The following is a 26,235-nucleotide window of genomic DNA, read 5'->3' on the forward strand; positions in this document are numbered from 1 at the left end:
ATGCATGACATTATTATGGCGCTCGGAGCCTTGGTGTTTAAGAGCTGCCTTCGTGAAGCTGTTCAGACTGTCAAAGCCAGAATCATTCCATGTCCCTTTACTCGTATTAAAAAGTAAACACGGCCAACAAAATAACTTCTTGTGCTGGGGCAACAAGATCGCATGTATCTGCAACAGCGCTTATGTCATTTTCTTTAATAATAATTGAATTTCGCGCTCACGTTGGAAATTGACGACAGACGTCAGGGGTAGCGCTGGGCACGTCGCTAGACCCGGAGGACGTGCTGTCAATAAACGTCAACATTTGATTGGTTGATGTTTCTGTCACTAATGATTGTAACAAATCAGATGTGTTGTCCTTCAACACAAGCCTAGCAGTATCTGTAGAGCTGGCCCCAGCTGAATAAGCTGATTTTAATGTGAATTTTTGAGGGTACTCCGGTTCAACCTCAACAAAATTAAAGAATTTTGCGGACATTACACCAATGAAAAAAAATAGCATACTAAAGTAAAACATTTAACACTTTAAAAAAAAAAAATTTTTTTATTTTTTATAGGGCCAGCAGAGAAGGCCCTGCTGGTCCTGACGGCCCACCACTGTAAATTTTATATATTACAGGTTCACAATTAAAATCAAAATTATGATATGGCCGTGAACAAAAAATCAGCATATTGGCAGCATTTTGAAAAGTTGAAGTATTTGAAATTGTTGCGGTGCCGCTGTGCCTGAAAAAGAGCTGGTTTGGGTTGCTTGCTATTGGAGTGTGCTTGCTGCGCGGCTACATTTAAAATAAGTATTTGCGCACGCAAGAGACGCGAAATGTGAATTGCCCCTAATGCTGTGATGTATATGATCAATTATCATTACTTTGATTGCAGGGAACATGTTTTATCTGGTAATGCCCAAAGACCAAGCTGGTGCTTTCACAGATGAAAGCAGCACAGATGAAATCAAAGACTCTGACATATCGGAGAACCATCAGAATCAAAACATGTTCTCAACGTCACTTTTGGAAGAAGAACAAGAGACTTCAATAGACCTCTCTCCAACAGATCAGTCACTGCCTGAGAGCCTAGGTCAAAGAGAAGGGCTTGACCAGCCACAGGTTAGCAACCAGCAGCATGTAATCAAGAATGTGGACGAGATCTTCCACACAGTTGAGGAGCTCATGAGAAAATTAAACCATCTTAAGGTAAAATTCACAAATACCAGACATATAATGCAACTAAATGTTACAAAAAGTAAATATCATCCAATACATTTAAAGGGACATTCCACTTTTTTGCTCATTTTCCAGCTCCCCTATAGAGTTAAACGTTAAATCCATTCAGCTGATCTCTGGGTCTGGCGCTAGCACTTTTAGCACAGCTTTGCACAATCCATTGAATCTGATTTGACCATTAGCATTGCGCTAAAAAAATAACCAAAGAGTATCGATATTTTTCCTATTTAAAACTGGACTCTTCTGTAGTTACATTGTGTACTAAGACTAGAGATTGACCGATATATCTGTTTTCCGATATTTTCCCCGATATTCGCACGTTTTCCGATTATCGGATATCGTTTTTGTGATATCGGATTGACCGATAAACAAGAGAATTGAGAATTGCGCGCCGGACGCATCTGAGGAGAGGAGCTCACAGCAGCAGCAGCGTGCACAGCAAATATGACGGCGGAGTGATGCGACTTCTTTTAAAGGACTTTGAATATACTTACTTTGCATATGAGGCATTTATAACACATTTGTGCATTAATGTATGTTATGTTAAATAAGCTGATATATTAAAAGCAATGTATGTAGCTTGTCCAAGAATAGAGACGAACTCACAGAGTCCCGCTGGCTGATCCATAAAATTCGGTCCCAATAACGACGTAGCACAGCCATGAATTAATGCTTTGTGGAACTAAAAACGCTAAATTAAATTAGTTTTTCTGTTATTTATGCTTGTCATTAGCATCGTAAAATCACGTTCATATTGCTGTTCACTTACCGGGGTTGAAGGCTAAAGCACAGCCATCACTTTTAACAAGATTAAGTCATATTAACATTTCCCAGATTGCTAAAATATCTAAATAAATGTCTGTGGATATTAATTAATTATTTATTACCTCCGCAAGCGGTCACAGTTTGATACAGTTAATGCGTGAGTAAATGCATAGATAAACAGTGCTGTAAACAGCCATTTCATAAGCTATAACAACAAAATATTAATTATTCTGACATCAAATAACGTTACCAGTTAAGAAATTCTGTGATATATAAGCCGTTTTGTTTGTTACTTTCCTGAATGTAGTATTCCAGTCAGTGATATTATTTGGAAAATCTCTTTGCTAACTACTTGTTGGACTGCTGAAGGCTACAGGTTGCCGGTCAAAACAACAATATTATATCCCAAAAAAAGGCACTTAATCCACCTGTTTTACTCTATAAACTATGTATAACAAGCAGCCAACTCCGCTATACTTTTCTCTCCCTCTCTCTACTGCTCCGTTACCTGGCAACTGCGGCGCGAACTTTGGATCAGTCCATTTTTGACGAAATGATAGGGGTGTTTGGAATGGCCCATGTATTGGGAATATAGTTTCTACATTATTCATTAAATTAATATTATTCTTCACTCTTTTAGACCCCTTCATTTATGACTTTGTATGCATAGAGGGAGTTATTGTGATGATGATGATTATTATTATTATTATAAGGGTTTGTTCAGTTCAGTAGTGTTGTAGTAATTATGTAAAAAACAGAAGTATAACAGTAAATAAAAATCGGTTCAGCATATCGGTTATCGGGCACATAATTCTTAGCCATTATTCTTAGCCATCTTTGTGAAGAGCAACAGTTCTAATTCTCAAATACTCAGAGTTCTTTCCCATGAGCTGCCATGTTCAACATCCAGTGGTCAGTATGAGAGAATTGTACTCAAAGCACCACATTTTAAGTTTTCTTATACAAGATTTGTGTAACATGAAGATGATGAATAGGCTTTACATAGTTAAATGACATTCATCTATTATCACTTAGGGTGTACTCACTTTTTTTTACATTAATCGCTGTGTGTTAAGTTATTTTTAGACGACTCAAATCTATACTGCTATACAAACAGCACATTGACTACTCCAAAATATATCCAAATTTCATTTCTATAGTATGGTCCCTTGAGAAGATACATTACCTGAAATGTGAGGGGTGTACTCACTTTTCTGACTTACTGTAATGTTGAGGCATACATCACGACTGTAACGTCACAGTTTGTGTTATGTTGAGATTGGCCTGTTGTCCAGTGGTCTTCTGCATGCACAAGGTTTACATAAGAAGGAGGTAACAATCGTGTTTGAGGCACAAAATATATCATTACCATGTACAGAAGTCTTATTATTCATCTATGCCTACTTAAATACAGCTTTACATTCTACGGCACCTTTAAACTTTTTTTTCTAGTTTTTACTCTTAAAATGTCCTAAATTGTACAATATTAACCTTATAGGTCAAATACAAATTTTAAAACGATTGAAAATGATTGAAAATGATTGATTTAATAAATGTTTTGTTTGTTAGAACCTTATAATTCCATGCAGAAAGTGTTTTTGTTTTTGTTCTATCTGCAGTTCACCTTTCCATATTTCCCCACTTACAACTTTGAGAGAATTCTGATATTGTACATTTAGAATCCAGTTAGGGTTTCTGCCACATTGATGTATTAAAGAACATTTTTAGTATATGAAATGCAAAAACTTTGAAAGCTCAGTATCTTACAACTACTCAGAATATGGATAGATCCTTATAATTCCAAGGCAGAGAATTCCTTATAACAATAAATCATTTTTCAAGTGTAACCATCGAGATTCTAGGTTTTTGTAGCTAAAATGTTTTTGTTTCCTAGACAGATGTTTGATATTGATAACCAAAGCGTTCATAGTGCGCTCTATGTATTTATTAAGTCTTTGGTTCAACATCGTGAATCTGATCATACGGGCAGTAGAAAGTGCACTTCAAGAATGAGAACTAATATTGAATAATAATAGTCAGCATTATTATGTTGGCTTGAGAAAGCCAACATACTGTTGTTGCACTTAAACTTATTATTATTATTATTATTATGTTGGCTTGAGAAAGCCAACATACTGTTGTTGCACTTAAACTTATTATTATTATGTTGGCTTGACAAAGCCAACATACTGATATTGTATTTAAACTTATTATTAGTGGTGCTTGCATTTATGCAAGGCATCACTATTATTATTGCTCATACTTATTATTAGTGGTGCTTGCATTTATGCAAGGCATCACTATTATTATTGCTCATACTTATTAGTGGTGCTTGCATTTATGCAAGGCATCACTATTACTATTGCTCATACTTATTCTTATTATTCTTATTCTGGACACTTTTTTCGGCGCGTAACTCGTTCCGCACGGTTTGTCATAGACCCATGAAAGATAGCTCAAAATGACCGGTTTATTGAGGAGAGGTGTGCTATGACTTTTATAAGGGATCGGGTGCAGGATTTTCGAAAGGGGGGCGAAAAACCACCCGAAAAATCCCATTGACTTAACATTGCGCCCAACTTTGACGGGTCATAGCTCAGCTCGAGGATTTGGTAGAAACTTGTGGGTTACAACATTTGAAGAGGGTGGTAGACTCTGTAAGAACATACATCACAATGGGGTGAAAGTTGTACCCCTGGGGTGTAGGAGGCGCCCAAAAGTGCCCCATTGACTTATAATGGGTCACGGAACATGCCCATATAAGGGAATAAGAATTTTCCTGATGGGATATCTTCGAATTACAGTGTCGTAGAATCAAGGGGGTGGGCTTATTTTACTCAGGCATCCAATCAGTCTCTCAGGAGAGTCCCAGAGCTATTAAGCCACGCCCCTAGCAACCATTTTTGGGCACCCTAGCAACATCTCCCATAGACTGCCATTATAAAATGCCCAGATGGATATCTTTGTAGCACAGTGTCATAGAGACATGAGGGTGGGCTCATTTTACTCAGGCATCCAATCAGTCTCTCAGGATCCTTAAAGACTTACCAAGCCACGCCCCTAGCAACCACTTTTGAGCACCCTAGCAACATAAAATACAAACAGTTATATCTCGGCATCAGAACATCTTAGAGACACGGGGGTTGGACCGTTTTACTTGTGACTAGGGGTGTAACAATTGGGCACATCATTGGCCACTCCCAAGCCACGCCCCTAGCAAACAAATTTGAGCACCCTAGCAACCGAATAAACAAAGCCTTATATCTCCGCATCAGAACATCGTAGAGACACGGGGGTTGGACCGTTTGACTCGTGACTCAGAGTGTAATCACTATGGGATGCCAATTTTTTCCCTAGCAACCAAATACAGTACCCTAGCAACCGAATAAACAAAGCCTTATATCTCCGCATCAGAACATCGTAGAGACATGGGGGTTGGACCGTTTTACTTGTGACTCGGAGTGTAATCACTAGTGGATGCCAATTTTTTCCCTAGCAACCAAATACAGTACCCTAGCAACAGAGTAAACAAAGCCTTATATCTCCGCATCAGAACATCGTAGAGACACGGGGTTTGGACCGTTTGACTCGTGACTCGGAGGGTAATCACTAGTGGATGCCATTTTTTTCCCTAGCAACCAAATACAGTACCCTAGCAACAGAGTAAACAAAGCCTTATATCTCCGCATCAGAACATCGTAGAGACACGGGGTTTGGACCGTTTGACTCGTGACTCGGAGGGTAATCACTAGTGGATGCAATTTTTTTCCCTAGCAACCAAATACAGTACCCTAGCAACAGAGTAAACAAAGCCTTATATCTCTGCATCAGAACATCGTAGAGACACGGGGGTTGGACCGTTTTACTTTTGGCATGGAGTATAATCATAAATTGTCCCTTGAATTTTGCCACGGCAAGCACCACTCACATTTTCTTCAGGAAATGTACCTATCTAGTTATATTTTATTCTTATATCTGGACACTTTTTTTGGCGCGTAACTCGTCCCGCACGCTTTCTCGTAGACCCATGAAAGAGGGCTCAAATCGACCGGCTTATTGAGGAGAGGTGTGCTATATCTTTTATAAGGGATCGGGTGCAGGATTTTCGAAAGGGGGGCGAAAAATCACCCGAAAAATCCCATTGACTTAACATGGCGCCCAACTTTGACGAGTCATAGCTCTGCTCGAGGATATTGTAGAAACGTGTGGGTTACAACATTTGAAGAGGGTGGTAGGTTCTGTTAGAACATACATCACATTTGGGTGTAAGTTGTACCCCTGGGGTGTAAGGGGCACCCTAAAATTCCCCATTGACTTATAATGGGGCAGGAAACATGCCCATATAAGGGAATAAAACAGTTCCAGATGGGATATCTTCGCTTTACAATGTCGTAGAGACACGGGGGTTGGACCGTTTTACTCATGACTCAGAGTGTAATCATTATGGGATGCCAATTTTTTCCCTAGCAACCAAATACAGTACCCTAGCAACAGAGTAAACAAAGCCTTATATCTCCGCACCAGAACATCGTAGAGACACGGGGGTTGGACCTTTTGACTTGTGACTCGGAGTGTAATCATTATGGGATGCCATTTTTTTCCCTAGTAACCAAATACAGTACCCTAGCAACAGAGTAAACAAAGCCTTATATCTCCGCATCAGAACATCGTAGAGACACGGGGGTTGGACCGTTTGACTCGTGACTCAGAGTGTAATCATTATGGGATGCCAATTTTTTCCCTAGTAACCAAATACAGTACCCTAGCAACAGAGTAAACAAAGCCTTATATCTCCGCATCAGAACATCGTAGAGACACGGGGGTTGGACCGTTTGACTCGTGACTCAGAGTGTAATCATTATGGGATGCCAATTTTTTCCCTAGCAACCAAATACAGTACCCTAGCAACAGAGTAAACGAAACCTTATATCTCCGCATCAGAACATCATAGAGACACGGGGGTTGGACCGTTTGACTAGTGACTCAGAGTGTAATCATTATGGGATGCCAATTTTTCCCTAGCAACCAAATACAGTACCCTAGCAACAGAGTAAACAAAACCTTATATCTCCGCATCAGAACATCGTAGAGACACGGGGGTTGGACCGTTTGACTCGTGACTCGGAGTGTAATCATTATGGGATGCCATTTTTTCCCTAGCAACCAAATACAGTACCCTAGCAACAGAGTAAACAAAGCCTTATATCTCCGCACCAGAACATCGTAGAGACACGGGGGTTGGACCGTTTGACTAGTGACTCAGAGTGTAATCATTATGGGATGCCAATTTTTTCCCTAGCAACCAAATACAGTACCCTAGCAACAGAGTAAACAAAGCCTTATATCTCCGCATCAGAACATCGTAGAGACATGGGGGTTGGACCGTTTGACTCGTGACTCGGAGTGTAATCATTATGGGATGCCATTTTTTCCCTAGCAACCAAATACAGTACCCTAGCAACAGAGTAAACAAAGCCTTATATCTCCGCACCAGAACATCGTAGAGACACGGGGGTTGGACCGTTTGACTCGTGACTCAGAGTTTAATCATTATGGGATGCCAATTTTTTCCCTAGCAACCAAATACAGTACCCTAGCAACAGAGTAAACAAAGCCTTATATCTCCGCATCAGAACATCGTAGAGACACGGGGGTTGGACCGTTTGACTCGTGACTCAGAGTTTAATCATTATGGGATGCCAATTTTTTCCCTAGCAACCAAATACAGTACCCTAGCAACAGAGTAAACAAAGCCTTATATCTCCGCATCAGAACATCGTAGAGACACGGGGGTTGGACCGTTTGACTCGTGACTCGGAGTGTAATCATTATGGGATGCCCATTTTTCCCTAGCAACCAAATACAGTACCCTAGCAACAGAGTAAACAAAGCCTTATATCTCTGCATCAGAACATCGTTGAGACACGGTGGTTGGACCGTATGACTCGTGACTCAGAGTGTAATCATTATGGGATGCCAAATTTTTCCCTAGCAACCAAATACAGTACCCTAGCAACCGGATAAACACAGCCTTATATCTCCACATCAGAACATCGTACAGACACGGGAGTTGGATCGTTTAACTTTTGGCTTGGAGTATAATCATATATGGTCCCCAGAATTTTGCCACGGCAAGCACCACTCACATTTTCTTCAGGAAATGTACCTATCTAGTTATTATTATTATATCTTATTCTTATGTCTGCACATTTTTCGGCGCGTAACTCGTCCCGCACGGTTTGCCACAGTCCCATGAAAGAGGGCTCAAATCGACCGGATTATTAAGGAGAGGTGTGCTATGACTTTTATAAGCGATCGGGTGAAGGATTTTCGAAAGGGGGGCGAAAAACCACCCGAAAAATCCCATTGACTTAACATTGGGCCGAACTTTGACGGGTCATAGCTCCGCTTGAGGATTTTGTAGAAACATGTAGGTTACAACATTTGAAGAGGGTGATAGACTCTGTAAGAACATACATCACATAGGGGTGTAAGCTGTACCCCTGGGGTGTAAGAGGCACCCGAAAATGCCCATTGACTTATAATGGGGCAGGAAACATGCCCATATAAGGGAATAAAAAAGTTCCAGATGGGATATCTTCGCTTTACAATGTCGTAGAGACACGGGGGTTGGACCGTTTTACTCATGACTCCGAGTGTAATCATTATGGGATGCCAATTTTTTCCCTAGCAACCAAATACAGTACCCTAGCAACAGAGTAAACAAAGCCTTATATCTCCACATCAGAACATCGTAGAGACACGGGGGTTGGACCTTTTGACTTGTGACTCGGAGTGTAATCATTATGGGATGCCATTTTTTTCCCTAGCAACCAAATACAGTACCCTAGCAACAGAGTAAACAAAGCCTTATATCTCCGCACCAGAACATCGTAGAGCAGGGGTCTCCAACACGTCGCTCGCGAGCTACTGGTAGCTCGTGTCTTATTTGCTGGTAGCTCGCTCGTGGGTTTATTTATTTATTTATTTTCGGTGGTTATGGCGCATTTTGATGTCTGGTTAGTGTTACAAGCGCCTGTGTTACTAAAAATTGGGTGCGTGTTTGACGTCGCGTTGTAGACCGGCGTATGACATCAGTAATTTAACATGTATGATCCAAAAACAAACAGATAAGTCCGCGCATATGCGTCCCGGCAACCGGCCGATCCATCCGCGCAAAGCTGTGAAGCCCGCGCCACAGCAACCTACCGATGCGTGCGACGCTTTGAAGCCGAACACACCTCGGATCGAGACACTATGTTTAAAAAGGATGCCGTGATTTTCGGATTCACTTTTGGTAAAACGAAAATACAGTCGTTGTCACAAGTTCAATGGGTTATCATCTCATATTTAAACATCAAATGTCAAGAAATACCAGAGAGCCATATGAGCATTACATGTTGACTGAGAACAGGTAAGAGGATGACATGACACAGCTAACGTTAATCACTAAAATGATAGCAAAAGACTTAAGGCTGCTTAATATTATCAAGCTTGTGCTTTGACTGGACGTGTTTAAAAGCATGCTGATGATGCGCATTCAAAACAGGAGTTAAACTTTCTGTCCAGTATAACTTAATTTAAGTCTTACATTTTGTGCAGATGCACTTTCTATAATACATTTATGTTGTACCAAGGCTTAATATTATGTAGAGTGCGTCATACAGTATAAAGCGCATCAGTTTGTGTTTATTAACCCTTAAGTTTCACTTCATCACGCAGCTTTTCCTGTTAGAGGTTTCTGTTAAACATCTATTTCATTAATACTCTAATATTAATTTTTTGTCATAGTTTCTTCAAAATTAAATTTTATTTGAGTGTTTAATAAAAATGTTTTTATTTTCACAATGACGCCCTTTCATTGCCTCAGTTAATCGAGTACTCGTTTTTCAGACATATGGATTAATCTAAATGAAAAAAATGGCATACATACCTATTATGAATACAAAAGCAGTAAATACTCTATGTAAGTTTGGATCATCTTTCTAAATCTGATCTTTAATAAATGATTTTTTTTTATTCAAAATGTGTTTTTTTTTAAGAATCCTACCCATATATAAGAGGTAATAAAAAGTATAAATAAAGACAACATGAAAGTTTTTTTTGTTGTTGTTGTTGTTTAAAAGGATCTGTACTTTCATTTGATGTATCGTATGTTAATGTTTAAAGAAATGCATTTTCTGGGAGGTATTAAAATTTTGTGAAAAATATTTAAAAAAATGCTGGCACTGGCTGGCAACTTAAAAAAAAAATGCTGTAGAGGAAAGAGTTCAAATCACAGTGAGTTAATAGATCGTTGTGTATTAACTCCCTAATTTAGGTATTACGTGAGACAAGTAGCTCTCGACCACTTTTGTTTTTTAGAAAGTAGCTCTCCAATGAAAAAAGGTTGGAGACCCCTGTCGTAGAGACACGGGGGTTGGACCGTTTGACTAGTGACTCAGAGTGTAATCATTATGGGATGCCAATTTTTTCCCTAGCAACCAAATACAGTACCCTAGCAACAGAGTAAACAAAGCCTTATATCTCCGCATCAGAACATCGTAGAGACACGGGGGTTGGACCGTTTGATTCGTGACTCGGAGTGTAATCATTATGGGATGCCAATTTTTTCCCTAGCAACCAAATACAGTACCCTAGCAACAGAGTAAACAAAACCTTATATCTCCGCATCAGAACATCGTAGAGACACGGGGGTTGGACCGTTTGACTCGTGACTCAGAGTGTAATCATTATGGGATGCCAATTTTTTCCCTAGCAACCAAATACAGTACCCTAGCAACAGAGTAAACAAAACCTTATATCTCCGCATCAGAACATCGTAGAGACACGGGGGTTGGACCGTTTGACTCGTGACTCAGAGTGTAATCATTATGGGATGCCAATTTTTTCCCTAGCAACCAAATACAGTACCCTAGCAACAGAGTAAACAAAGCCTTATATCTCCGCATCAGAACATCGTAGAGACACGGGGGTTGGACCGTTTGACTCGTGACTCAGAGTGTAATCATTATGGGATGCCATTTTTTTCCCTAGCAACCAAATACAGTACCCTAGCAACAGAGTAAACAAAGCCTTATATCTCCGCATCAGAACATCGTAGAGACACGGGGGTTGGACCGTTTGACTCATGAATCAGAGTGTAATCATTATGGGATGCCAATTTTTTCCCTAGCAACCAAATACAGTACCCTAGCAACAGAGTAAACAAAGCCTTATATCTCCGCATCAGAACATCGTAGAGACACGGGGGTTGGACCGTTTGACTCGTGACTCAGAGTGTAATCACTAGTGGATGCCAATTTTCTCCCTAGCAACCAAATACAGTACCCTAGCAACCGAATAAACAAAGCCTTATATCTTCGCATCAGAATATCGTAGAGACATGTGGGTTGAATTGTTTTACTTTTGGCTTGGAGTATAATCATATATTGTCCCCCGAAATTTGCCACGGCAAGCACCACTTCACATTTTCTTCAGGAAATGTACCTATCTAGTTAGTGGTGCTTGCATTTATGCAAGGCATCACTATTACTATTGCTCATACTTATTATGTTGGCTTTGAAAAAGCCAATATATTGTTATTGCTATTAAACTTATTATTATTATGTTGGCTTGAAAAAGCCAACATATTGTTATTGCTTTTAAACTTATTATTATTATTCTTTTTCTGAGACCAAAATTACGAACACTAACTCGTCCTAGAGCTTTCAAGCTACATGCACCAAATTTTCCACGGACCTTCAGACTGGTCTGACGGAGTGTGCTATATCTTTTCTAACTGATGGGACCTTCCGAATTCCTAAACGGGGGGCTCGAACACCCCAAAATTTCCATTGACTTAACATTGAGACAAACTTTGACGAGTCATAGCTGTGAGTGAGAAACTTGTAGAAACTTGTGGCTTACCACATTTAAGGAGGCTGACAGGCTCTGTAAGAACATACATCACAATGGGGTGTAAGCTATACCCCTGGGGTGTAAGAGGCCCCCAAAATTTCCCATTGACTTATAATGGGGCAGGAAACATGCCCATATAAGGGAATGAAAGCGTCCCAGATGGAATATCTTTACTTTAGAGTGTCGTAGAGACATGGGGGTGGGCTCATCTTACTCAGTCATCCAATCAGTCTCTTAGGATCGCCCCAGAGCTATTAAGCCACGCCCCTAGCAACAATTTTGGGTACCCTAGCAACATCTCCCATAGACTACCATTATAAAAAGCCCAGATGGATATCTTTGCACCAGAGTGTCATAGAGACATAGGGGTGGGCTCATTTTACTCAGGCATCCAATCAGTCTTAATAGGATTCTTATTGAGGTATTAAGCCACGCCCCTAGCAACCAAATATGAGCACCCTAGCAACATAACAAACAAAGCCTTATATCTCTGGATCTGAACATCATAGAGACATGGGGGTTGGGTCTTTGGGTCATGTTAGCTTCATGCTAGCTTAATGCTAAGTCATACTAGCTTCATGCTAGTTTCATGCTAGCTTTATGCTAATTTCACAATATATCTTGCTAACTTCATGCTAAATCATGTTAGCTTCATGTTAAATCTTGTTAGCTTCAGGCTAAATAGTGCTAGCTTCATGCTAATCATGTTAGCATCATGTTAATCATGCTAGCTTCATGTTAAATCATGCTAGCTTCATGCTAATCATGTTAACATCATGCTAGCTTCATGTTAATCATGTTAGCCTCATGCTAGCTTCATGCTAATCATGCTAACCTCATGATAGCTTCATGCTAATCATGCTAAAATCATGCTAACATCATGTTAGCTTCATGTTAATCATGCTAACTTCATGCTAAACATGCTAATATCATGCTAGCTTCATGCTAGCTTCATGCTAATCATGCTAACATCATGCTAGCTTCGTGCTAATCATGCTAGCATCATGCAAGCTTCATGCTAATCATGCTAGCATCATGCTAGCTTGATGCTAATCAAGCTAGCATCATGATAGCTTCATGCTAGTCATGCTAGCTTCATGCTAGTCATATAAGCTTCATGCTAGCTTCATGCTAATCATGCTAGCTTCATGCTAACATCATGCTAATCATGCTAACATCATGCTAGCTTCATGCTAATCATGTTAGCATCATGCTAGCTTCATGCTTATCATGCTAGCATCATGTTAGCTTCATGTTAATTATGCTAACATCATGCTAACTTCATGCTAATCATGCTAGCATCATGCTAGCTTCATGCTAATCATGTTAGCTTCATGCTAATCATGCTAGCATCATGCTAGCTTCATGTTAATCATGCTAACATCATGCTAGCTTCATGTTAATCATGCTAGCATCATGCTAGCTTCATGCTAATCATGCTAACATTATGCTAGCTTCATGCTAGCTTCATGATAATCATGCTAGCTTCATGCTAGCATCATGCTAATCATGCTAACATCATGCTAGCTTCATGCTAATCATGTTAGCATCATGCTAATCATGCTACCATCATGCTAGCTTCATGCTAATCATGCTAGCATCATGCTAGCTTCATGCTAATCATGCTAGCATCATGCTAGCTTCATGCTAATCATGCTAGCATCTTGTTAGCTTCATGTTAATCATGCTAGCATCATGCTAGCTTCATGCTAATCATGCTAGCATCATGCTAGCTTCATGCTAATCATGCTAGCATCATGTTAGCTTCATGCTAGTTATGCTAGCATCATGCTAGCATCATGCTAATCATGCTAGCATCATGCTAGCATCATGCTAATCATGCTAGCATCATGCCAGCTTCATGCTTATCGTGTTAACATCATGTTAAATCATGCTACCTTCATACTTAAACATTCTAACAGCCAGATAGCCTACTAAACTAAACTTCTGTCAAACCGTTTTAAACGTTCAGACTACGCTTTTTCAAGCCAACATAAAGTTTGTCTTCAAACTTTAATATCTAGTTATTATTATTATTATTCTTTTTCTCCCCCCAAAATTATAAACACTAACTCGTCCTAGGGCTTTCAAGCTACATGCACCAAATTTTCCACAGACCTTCAGACTGGTCTGACTTAGTGTGCTATATCTTTTCTAACTGATGGGACCTTCCGAATTCCTAAACGGGGGTCTCGAACACCCCAAAATTTCCATTGACTTAACATTGAGACAAACTTTGACGGGTCATAGCTGTGAGTGAGAAACTTGTAGAAACTTGTGGCTTACCACATTTAAGGTGGCTGACAGGCTCTGTAAGAACATACATCACAATGGGGTGTAAGCTATACCCCTGGGGTGTAAGAGGCCCCCAAAATTTCCCATTGACTTATAATGGGGCAGGGAACATGCCCATATAAGGGAATAAAAGCATCCCAGATGGAATATCTTTACTTTAGAGTGTCGTAGAGACATGGGGGTTGGACCGTTTTACTTGTGGCTTGAAGGTTGATCATTATGGGATGCCATTTTTCTCCCTAGCAACCAAACTTAGTACCCTAGCAACGGAATAAACAAAGCCTTATATCTCCGCTTCAGAACATCATAGAGACACGGGGGTTGGACCGTTTTACTTGTGGCTTGAAGGTTGATCATTATGGGATGCCAATTTTCTCCCTAGCAACCAAACTTAGTACCCTAGCAACGGAATAAACAAAGCCTTATATCTCCGCTTCAGAACATCATAGAGACACGGGGGTTGGACCGTTTTACTTGTGGCTTGAAGGTTGATCATTATGGGATGCAAATTTTCTCCCTAGCAACCAAACTTAGTACCCTAGCAACGGAATAAACAAAGCCTTATATCTCCGCTTCAGAACATCATAGAGACACGGGGGTTGGACCGTTTTACTTGTGGCTTGAAGGTTGATCATTATGGGATGCCAATTTTCTCCCTAGCAACCAAACTTAGTACCCTAGCAACGGAATAAACAAAGCCTTATATCTCCGCTTCAGAACATCATAGAGACACGGGGGTTGGACCGTTTTACTTGTGGCTTGAAGGTTGATCATTATGGGATGCCAATTTTCTCCCTAGCAACCAAACTTAGTACCCTAGCAACGGAATAAACAAAGCCTTATATCTCCGCTTCAGAACATCATAGAGACACGGGGGTTGGACCGTTTTACTTGTGGCTTGAAGGTTGATCATTATGGGATGCCAATTTTCTCCCTAGCAACCAAACTTAGTACCCTAGCAACGGAATAAACAAAGCCTTATATCTCCGCTTCAGAACATCATAGAGACACGGGGGTTGGACCGTTTTACTTGTGGCTTGAAGGTTGATCATTATGGGATGCCAATTTTCTCCCTAGCAACCAAACTTAGTACCCTAGCAACGGAATAAACAAAGCCTTATATCTCCGCTTCAGAACATCATAGAGACACGGGGGTTGGACCGTTTTACTTGTGGCTTGAAGGTTGATCATTATGGGATGCCAATTTTCTCCCTAGCAACCAAACTTAGTACCCTAGCAACGGAATAAACAAAGCCTTATATCTCCGCTTCAGAACATCATAGAGACACAGGGGTTGGACCGTTTTACTTGTGGCTTGAAGGTTGATCATTATGGGATGCCAATTTTCTGCCTAGCAACCAAACTTAGTACCCTAGCAACGGAATAAACAAAGCCTTATATCTCCGCTTCAGAACATCATAGAGACACGGGGGTTGGACCGTTTTACTTGTGGCTTGAAGGTTGATCATTATGGGATGCCAATTTTCTCCCTAGCAACCAAACTTAGTACCCTAGCAACGGAATAAACAAAGCCTTATATCTCCGCTTCAGAACATCATAGAGACACGGGGGTTGGACCGTTTTACTTGTGGCTTGAAGGTTGATCATTATGGGATGCCAATTTTCTCCCTAGCAACCGAACTTAGTACCCTAGCAACGGAATAAACAAAGCCTTATATCTCCGCTTCAGAACATCATAGAGACACGGGGGTTGGACCGTTTTACTTGTGGCTTGAAGGTTGATCATTATGGGATGCCAATTTTCTCCCTAGCAACCAAACTTAGTACCCTAGCAACGGAATAAACAAAGCCTTATATCTCCGCTTCAGAACATCATAGAGACACGGGGGTTGGACCGTTTTACTTGTGGCTTGAAGGTTGATCATTATGGGATGCCAATTTTCTCCCTAGCAACCAAACTTAGTACCCTAGCAACGGAATAAACAAAGCCTTATATCTCCGCTTCAGAACATCATAGAGACACGGGGGTTGGACCGTTTTACTTTTGGCTTGAAGGTTGATCATTATGGGATGCCAATTTTCTCCCTAGCAACCAAACTTAGTACCCTAGCAACGGAATAAACAAAGCCTTATTTCTCCGCTTCAGAACATCTTAGAGACACGGGGGTTGGACCGTTTTACTTGTGGCTTGAAGGTTGATTATTATGGGATGCCAATTTCCTCCCTAGCAACCAAACTTAGTACCCTAGCAACGGAATAAACAAAGCCTTATATCTCAGCATCAGAACATTGTAGAGACACGGGGGTTGGACCGTTTTACTTGTGGCTTTAAGTGTGATCATTATGGGATGCCATTTTTCTCCCTAGCAACCAAACTTAGTACCCTAGCAACGGAATAAACAAAGCCTTATATCTCCGCTTCAGAACATCATAGAGACACGGGGGTTGGACCGTTTTACTTGTGGCTTGAAGGTTGATCATTATGGGATGCCAATTTTCTCCCTAGCAACCAAACTTAGTACCCTAGCAACGGAATAAACAAAGCCTTATATCTCCGCTTCAGAACATCATAGAGACACGGGGGTTGGACCGTTTTACTTGTGGCTTGAAGGTTGATCATTATGGGATGCCAATTTTCTCCCAAGCAACCAAACTTAGTACCCTAGCAACGGAATAAACAAAGCCTTATATCTCCGCTTCAGAACATCATAGAGACACGGGGTTGGACCGTTTTACTTGTGGCATGAAGGTTGATCATTATGGGATGCCAATTTTCTCCCTAGCAACCAAACTTAGTACCCTAGCAACGGAATAAACAAAGCCTTATATCTCCGCTTCAGAACATCATAGAGACACGGGGGTTGGACCGTTTTACTTGTGGCTTGAAGGTTGATCATTATGGGATGCCAATTTTCTCCTTAGCAACCAAACTTAGTACCCTAGCAACGGAATAAATGTTAGCTTCATTCTAGCTTCATGCTAATCATGTTAGCTTCATGCTAGCTTCATGCTAATCATGTTAGCTTCATGTTAGCTTCATGCTAATCATGTTAGCTTCATGTTAGCTTCATGCTAATCATGTTAGCTTCATGCTAGCTTCATACTGATCATGCTAACATCATGCTAGCTTCATGCTAATCATGCTAGCTTCATGCTAATCATGCTAACTTCATGCTAATCATGCTAACAGCCAGATAGCCTACTAAAATAAACTTCTGTCAAACCATTTTAAATGTTCAGGCTACGCTTTTTCAAGCCAACATAAAGTTTGTCCTCAAACTTTAATATCTAGTTCTTATTATTCTTATTCTGGACACTTTTTTCGGCGCGTAACTCGTTCCGCACGGTTTGTCATAGACCCATGAAAGATAGCTCAAAATGACCGGTTTATTGAGGAGAGGTGTGCTATGACTTTTATAAGGGATCGGGTGCAGGATTTTCGAAAGGGGGGCGAAAAACCACCCGAAAAATCCCATTGACTTAACATTGCGCCCAACTTTGACGGGTCATAGCTCAGCTCGAGGATTTGGTAGAAACTTGTGGGTTACAACATTTGAAGAGGGTGGTAGACTCTGTAAGAACATACATCACAATGGGGTGAAAGTTGTACCCCTGGGGTGTAGGAGGCGCCCAAAAGTGCCCCATTGACTTATAATGGGTCACGGAACATGCCCATATAAGGGAATAAGAATTTTCCTGATGGGATATCTTCGAATTACAGTGTCGTAGAATCAAGGGGGTGGGCTTATTTTACTCAGGCATCCAATCAGTCTCTCAGGAGAGTCCCAGAGCTATTAAGCCACGCCCCTAGCAACCATTTTTGGGCACCCTAGCAACATCTCCCATAGACTGCCATTATAAAATGCCCAGATGGATATCTTTGTAGCACAGTGTCATAGAGACATGAGGGTGGGCTCATTTTACTCAGGCATCCAATCAGTCTCTCAGGATCCTTAAAGACTTACCAAGCCACGCCCCTAGCAACCACTTTTGAGCACCCTAGCAACATAAAATACAAACAGTTATATCTCGGCATCAGAACATCTTAGAGACACGGGGGTTGGACCGTTTTACTTGTGACTAGGGGTGTAACAATTGGGCACATCATTGGCCACTCCCAAGCCACGCCCCTAGCAAACAAATTTGAGCACCCTAGCAACCGAATAAACAAAGCCTTATATCTCCGCATCAGAACATCGTAGAGACACGGGGGTTGGACCGTTTGACTCGTGACTCAGAGTGTAATCACTATGGGATGCCAATTTTTTCCCTAGCAACCAAATACAGTACCCTAGCAACCGAATAAACAAAGCCTTATATCTCCGCATCAGAACATCGTAGAGACATGGGGGTTGGACCGTTTTACTTGTGACTCGGAGTGTAATCACTAGTGGATGCCAATTTTTTCCCTAGCAACCAAATACAGTACCCTAGCAACAGAGTAAACAAAGCCTTATATCTCCGCATCAGAACATCGTAGAGACACGGGGTTTGGACCGTTTGACTCGTGACTCGGAGGGTAATCACTAGTGGATGCCATTTTTTTCCCTAGCAACCAAATACAGTACCCTAGCAACAGAGTAAACAAAGCCTTATATCTCCGCATCAGAACATCGTAGAGACACGGGGTTTGGACCGTTTGACTCGTGACTCGGAGGGTAATCACTAGTGGATGCAATTTTTTTCCCTAGCAACCAAATACAGTACCCTAGCAACAGAGTAAACAAAGCCTTATATCTCTGCATCAGAACATCGTAGAGACACGGGGGTTGGACCGTTTTACTTTTGGCATGGAGTATAATCATAAATTGTCCCTTGAATTTTGCCACGGCAAGCACCACTCACATTTTCTTCAGGAAATGTACCTATCTAGTTCTTCTTCTTCTTCTTCTTCTTCTTCTTCTTCTTCTGAGACTAAAATTTCTGCGGCTAACTCGTCCGACAGCTTTCAAGCTACATCAACGAAATTTTCCACGGACATTCTGACTGGTCTAAAGAAGTGTGCTATATCTTTTTGACGGGATCCGACTTACAGAATTCCTAAAACGGGACATTAAACTTCGGAAAAGTCCCATTTACTTAACATTGCGACAACTTTGACGGGTCATAGCTGCAAGCGAGAAATTTGTAGAAACTTGTGGGTTACCACTTTTCAAGAGGCTGGCAGGCACTGTGAGAACATACCTCACATTGGGGTGTAAGCTGTACCCCTTGGGTGTAAGAGGACCCCAAAATTCCCCATTGACTTATAACGGGGCAGGAAACATGCCCATATAAGGGAGTAAAAGCGTCCCAGATGGAATATCTTCGCTTTACAGTGTCACAGAGACATGGGGGTGGGCTCATTTTACTCAGGCATCCAATCAGTCTCGGAGGATTCTTATTGAGGTATTAAGCCACGCCCCTAGCAACCAAATATGAGCACCCTAGCAACATAATAAACAAAGCCTTATATCTCTGGATCCGAAAATCATAGAGACATGGGGGTTGGGTCTTTTGGTCATGTTAGCCTTATGCTAGCTTCATGCTAAGTCATGCTAGCTTCATGCTTGTTTAGTGCTAGCTTTATGCTAATTTCATAATAAATCATGCTAGCTTCATGCTAATTCATGTTAGCTTCATGCTAGCTTCATGCTAATTCATGTTACCATCGTGCTAGCTTCATGCTAATTCATGTTAGCATCGTGCTAGCTTCATGCTAATTCATGTTAGCATCGTGCTAGCTTCATGCTAATTCATGTTAGCATCGTGCTAGCTTCATGCTAATTCATGTTAGCATCGTGCTAGCTTCATGCTAATTCATGTTAGCATCGTGCTAGCTTCATGCTATTTCATGTTAGCATCGTGCTAGCTTCATGCTAATTCATGTTAGCATCGTGCTAGCTTCATGCTAATTCATGTTGGCATCGTGCTAGCTTCATGCTAATTCATGTTGGCATCGTGCTAGCTTCATGCTAATTCATGTTAGCGTCGTGCTAGCTTCATGCTAATTCATGTTAGCGTCGTGCTAGCTTCATGCTAATTCATGTTAGCGTCGTGCTAGCTTCATGCTAATTCATGTTAGCGTCGTGCTAGCTTCATGCTAATTCATGTTAACATCGTGCTAGCTTCATGCTAATTCATGTTAACATCGTGCTAGCTTCATGCTAATTCATGTTAGCATCGTGCTAGCTTCATGCTAATTCATGTTAGCATCGTGCTAGCTTCATGCTATTTCATGTTAGCATCGTGCTAGCTTCATGCTAATTCATGTTAGCATCGTGCTAGCTTCATGCTAATTCATGTTGGCATCGTGCTAGCTTCATGCTAATTCATGTTGGCATCGTGCTAGCTTCATGCTAATTCATGTTAGCGTCGTGCTAGCTTCATGCTAATTCATGTTAGCGTCGTGCTAGCTTCATGCTAATTCATGTTAGCGTCGTGCTAGCTTCATGCTAATTCATGTTAGCGTCGTGCTAGCTTCATGCTAATTCATGTTAGCGTCGTGCTAGCTTCATGCTAATTCATGTTAGCGTCGTGCTAGCTTCATGCTAATTCATGTTAGCGTCGTGCTAGCTTCATGCTAATTCATGTTGGCATCGTGTTAGCTTCATGCTAATTCATGTTGGCATCGTGCTAGCTTCATGCTAATTCATGTTGGCATCGTGCTAGCTTCATGCTAATTCATGTTAGTGTCGTGCTAGCTTCATGCTAATTCATGTTAGCGTCGTGCTAGCTTCATGCTAATTCATGTTAGCATCGTGCTAGCTTCATGCTAATTCATGTTAGCGTCGTGCTAGCTTCATGCTAATTCATGTTAGCGTCGTGCTAGCTTCATGCTAATTCATGTTAGCGTCGTGCTAGCTTCATGCTAATTCATGTTAGCTTCATGCTAATCATGCTAGCATCGTGCTAGCTTCATGCTAATCATGCTAGCATCGTGCTAGCTTCATGCTAATCATGCTAGCATCATGCTAGCTTCATGCTAATTCATGTTAGCATCATGCTAGCTTCATGCTAATTCATGTTAGCATCATGCTAGCTTCATGCTAATTCATGTTAGCATCATGCTAGCTTCATGCTAATTCATATTAGCATCATGCTAGCTTCATGCTAATTCATGTTAACATCATGCTAGCTTCATGCTAATTCATGTTAACATCATGCTAGCTTCATGCTAATTCATGTTAGCATCATGCTAATTCATGTTAGCATCATGCTAGCTTCATGCTAATTCATGTTAACATCATGCTAGCTTCATGCTAATTCATGTTAGCATCATGCTAACTTCATGCTAATTCATGTTAGCATCATGCTAGCTTCAAGCTAATTCATGTTAGCATCATGCTAGCTTCATGCTAATTCATGTTAGCATCATGCTAGCTTCATGCTAATTCATGTTAGCATCATGCTAGCTTCATGCTAATTCATGTTAGCATCATGCTAGCTTCATGCTAATTCATTTTAGCATCATGCTAGCTTCATGCTAATTCATGTTAGCATCATGCTAGCTTCATGCTAATTCATATTAGCATCATGCTAGCTTCATGCTAATTCATGCTAGCTTCATGCTAATTCATGTTAGCATCATGCTAGCTTCATGCTAATTCATTTTAGCATCATGCTAGCTTCATGCTAATTCATGTTAGCATCATGCTAGCTTCATGCTAATTCATATTAGCATCATGCTAACGTCATGCTAATTCATGTTAGCATCATGCTAGCTTCATGTTAACTTCATGCTAATCATGCTAGCATCATGCTAGCTTCATGCTAATCATGCTAACATCATGCTAGCTTCATGCTAATCCTGCTAACATCATGCTAGCTTCATGTTACTCATGCTAGAATCATGCTAGCTTCATGCTAATCATGCTAGCATCATTCTAGCTTCATGCTAATCATGTTAGCATCATGCTAAATCAGCCTAGCTTCATACTTAAACATATTAACAGCCAGATAGCCTACTAAACTAAACTTCTATCAAACCGTTTTAAACGTTCAGGCTACGCTTTGTCAAGCCTACATAAAGTTTGTCAACAAACTTTTCTATCTAGTTATTATTATTATGTTGGCTTGAAAAAGCCAACATATTGTTATTGCTTTTAAACTTATTAGTGGTGCTTGCATTTATGCAAGGCATCACTATTACTATTCCTCATACTTATTATGTTGGCTTGACAAAGCCAACATACTGTTCTTCGATCTAAGCTTATTATTATTATTATTATTATTATTATTATTATTATTCTTCTGGTACAAACTTTTTCTCACAGTAACTCCTCCTAGAGCTTTCAAGCTACACCCACAAAACTTTACAAAACTTTTAAGACTGGTACGTAGATTGTTGCTATGACTTTTCTAACTGATGGGACCTACCGAATTCCTAAACGGGGCGCTCAAACACCCCAAATTTTCCATTGACTTAACATTGCGACAAACTTTGACGGGTCATAGCTGCAAGCGAGAAATTTGTAGAAACTTGTGGGTTACCACATTTGAAGAGGCTGGCAGGCTCTGTAAGAACATACATCACATTGGGGTGTAAGTTTCACCCCTGGGGTGTAAGGGGCACCCAAATTTCCCCATTGACTTATAATGGGGCAGGGAACATGCCCATATAAGGGAATAAAAGCGTCCCAGATGGAATATCTTCACTTTAGAGTGTCGTAGAGACATGGGGGTGGGCTCAATTTAGTCAGGCATCCAATCAGTCTCTCAGGATCGCCCCATAGCTATTAAGCCACGCCCCTAGCAACCATTTTTGGGCACCCTAGCAACATATCCCATAGACTGCCATTATAAAATGCCCAGATGGATATCTTTGCAGCAAAGTGTCACAGAGACATGGGGGTGGGCTCATTTTACTCAGGCATCCAATCAGTCTCGGAGGATTCTTATTGAGGTATTAAGCCACGCCCCTAGCAACCAAATATGAGCACCCTAGCAACATAATAAACAAAGCCTTATATCTCTGGATCCGAACATCATAGAGACATGGGGGTTGGGTCTTTTGGTCATGTTAGCCTTATGCTAGCTCCATGCTAAGTCATATTAGCTTCATGCTAGTTTCGTGCTAGCTTTATGCTAATTTCATAATAAATCTTGCTAACTTCATGCTAATCATGTTAGCATCATGCTAGCTTCATACTAATTCATGTTAGCATCATGCTAACTTCATGCTAATTCATGTTAGCATCGTGCTAGCTTCATGCTAATTCATGTTAGCTTCGTGCTAGCTTCATGCTAATTCATGTTAGCATCGTGCTAGCTTCATGCTAATTCATGTTAGCATCGTGCTAGCTTCATGCTAATTCATGTTAGCATCGTGCTAGCTTCATGCTAATTCATGTTAGCATCGTGCTAGCTTCATGCTAATTCATGTTAGCATCGTGCTAGCTTCATGCTAATTCATGTTAGCATCGTGCTAGCTTCATGCTAATTCATGTTAGCATCGTGCTAGCTTCATGCTAATTCATGTTAGCATCGTGCTAGCTTCATGCTAATTCATGTTACCGTCGTGCTAGCTTCATGCTAATTCATGTTACCGTCGTGCTAGCTTCATGCTAATTCATGTTAACGTCGTGCTAGCTTCATGCTAATTCATGTTAGCGTCGTGCTAGCTTCATGCTAATTCATGTTAGCTTCGTGCTAATCATGCTAGCATCATGCTAGCTTCCTGCTAATCATGCTAGCATCATGCTAGCTTCATGCTAATTCATGTTAGCATCATGCTAGCTTCATGCTAATTCATGTTAGCATCATGCTAGCTTCATGCTAATTCATGTTAGCATCATGTTAGCTTCATGCTAATTCATGTTAGCATCATGCTAGCTTTATGCTTATTCATGTTAGCATCATGCTAGCTTCATGCTTATTCATGTTAGCATCATGCTAGCTTCATGCTAATTCATGTTAGCATCATGCTAGCTTCATGCTAATTCATGTTAGCATCATGCTAGCTTCATGCTAATTCATGTTAACATCATGCTAGCTTCATGCTAATTCATGTTAGCATCATGCTAGCTTCATGCTAATTCATGTTAGCATCATGCTAGCTTCATGCTAATTCATGTTAGCATCATGCTAGCTTCATGCTAATTCATGTTAGCATCATGTTAGCTTCATGCTAATTCATGTTAGCATCATGCTAGCTTCATGCTAATTCATGTTAGCATCATGCTAGCTTCATGCTAATTCATGTTAGCATCATGTTAGCTTCATGCTAATTCATGTTAGCTTCATGCTAATTCATGTTAGCATCATGCTAGTTTCATGTTAATTCATGTTAGCATCATGCTAGCTTCATGCTAATTCATGTTAGCATCATGTTAGCTTCATGCTAATTCATGTTAGCTTCATGCTAATTCATGTTAGCATCATGCTAGTTTCATGCTAATTCATGTTAGCATCATGCTAGCTTCATGCTAATTCATGTTAGCATCATGCTAACTTAGTGCTAAACATGCTAACATGGTAACTTTTGGTTATGTTATGTTAACGGAAAGTTATAATACTAAACTAAACTTGATTTAAATTTCTCTCAATCTGTTTTAAACGTTCAGGCTAGGCTTTGTCAAGCCAACATAAAGTTTGTCTTCAAACTTTTCTATCTAGTTCTTATTATTCTTATTCTGGACACTTTTTTCGGCGCGTAACTCGTCCCGCACGGTTTGTCATAGACCCATGAAAGATGGCTCAAAATGACCGGTTTATTGAGGAGAGGTGTGCTATGACTTTTATAAGGGATCGGGTGCAGGATTTTCGAAAGGGGGACTAAAAACCACCCGAAAAATCCCATTGACTTAACATTGCGCCCAACTTTGACGGGTCATAGCTCAGCTCGAGGATTTGGTAGAAACTTGTGGGTTACAACATTTGAAGAGGGTGGTAGACTCTGTAAGAACATACATCACAATGGGGTGAAAGTTGTACCCCTGGGGTGTAGGAGGCGCCCAAAAGTGCCCCATTGACTTATAATTGGTCAGGGAACATGCCCATATAAGGGAATAAGAATTTTCCTGATGGGATATCTTCGAATTACAGTGTCGTAGAATCAAGGGGGTGGGCTTATTTTACTCAGGCATCCAATCAGTCTCTCAGGAGAGTCCCAGAGCTATTAAGCCACGCCCCTAGCAACCATTTTGGGCACCCTAGCAACATCTCCCATAGACTGCCATTATAAAATGCCCAGATGGATATCTTTGCAGCACAGTGTCATAGAGACATGGGGGTGGGCTCATTTTACTCAGGCATCCAATCAGTCTCTCGGGATCCTTAAAGACTTACTAAGCCACGCCCCTAGCAACCACTTTTGAGCACCCTAGCAACATAAAATTCAAACAGTTATATCTCGGCATCAGAACATCGTAGAGACAAGGGGGTTGGACCGTTTTACTTGTGACTAGGGGTGTAACAATTGGGCACATCATTGGCCACTCCCAAGCCACGCCCCTAGCAACCAAATACAGTACCCTAGCAACAGAGTAAACAAAGCCTTATATCTCCGCATCAGAACATCGTAAAGACACGGGGGTTGGACCGTTTGACTAGTGACTCAGAGTGTAATCATTATGGGATGCCAATTTTTTCCCTAGCAACCAAATACAGTACCCTAGCAACAGAGTAAACAAAGCCTTATATCTCCGCATCAGAACATCGTAGAGACACGGGGGTTGGACCGTTTGACTCGTGACTCGGAGTGTAAGATGACACGGGGGTTGGACCGTTTGACTCGTGACTCAGAGTGTAATCATTATGGGATGCCAATTTTTTCCCTAGCAACCAAATACAGTACCCTAGCAACAGAGTAAAAAAGCCTTATATCTCCGCATCAGAACATCGTAGAGACACGGGGGTTGGACCGTTTGACTAGTGACTCAGAGTGTAATCATTATGGGATGCCAATTTTTTCCCTAGCAACCAAATACAGTACCCTAGCAACAGAGTAAACAAAGCCTTATATCTCCGCATCAGAACATCGTAGAGACACGGGGGTTGGACCGTTTGACTCGTGACTCAGAGTGTAATCACTATGGGATGCCATTTTTTCCCTAGCAACCAAATACAGTACCCTAGCAACAGAGTAAACAAAGCCTTATATCTCCGCATC

General features: G+C 40.9%; 1 protein-coding gene across 7 annotated transcripts in view; it reads left to right on the plus strand.

Annotated features, from left to right (window-relative positions):
• Positions 1–26,235, plus strand: part of arhgef11 (Rho guanine nucleotide exchange factor (GEF) 11) — a 193,075-nt gene that overhangs the window by 154,112 nt on the left and 12,728 nt on the right. For 6 of the 7 annotated variants that reach the window (XM_065255066.2, XM_065255071.2, XM_065255069.2 and 3 more), the window contains one exon: positions 880–1,193. The exons of the other annotated variant lie outside the window; for it this stretch is intronic. In XM_065255066.2, the coding sequence (XP_065111138.2) occupies positions 880–1,193 (314 nt within the window). The remainder of the gene's footprint in view (positions 1–879; positions 1,194–26,235) is intronic. 7 annotated transcript variants of the gene reach the window in all.

Source organism: Paramisgurnus dabryanus, chromosome 2, assembly GCF_030506205.2.
Source record: "Paramisgurnus dabryanus chromosome 2, PD_genome_1.1, whole genome shotgun sequence".
Classification (NCBI taxonomy): domain Eukaryota; kingdom Metazoa; phylum Chordata; class Actinopteri; order Cypriniformes; family Cobitidae; genus Paramisgurnus; species Paramisgurnus dabryanus.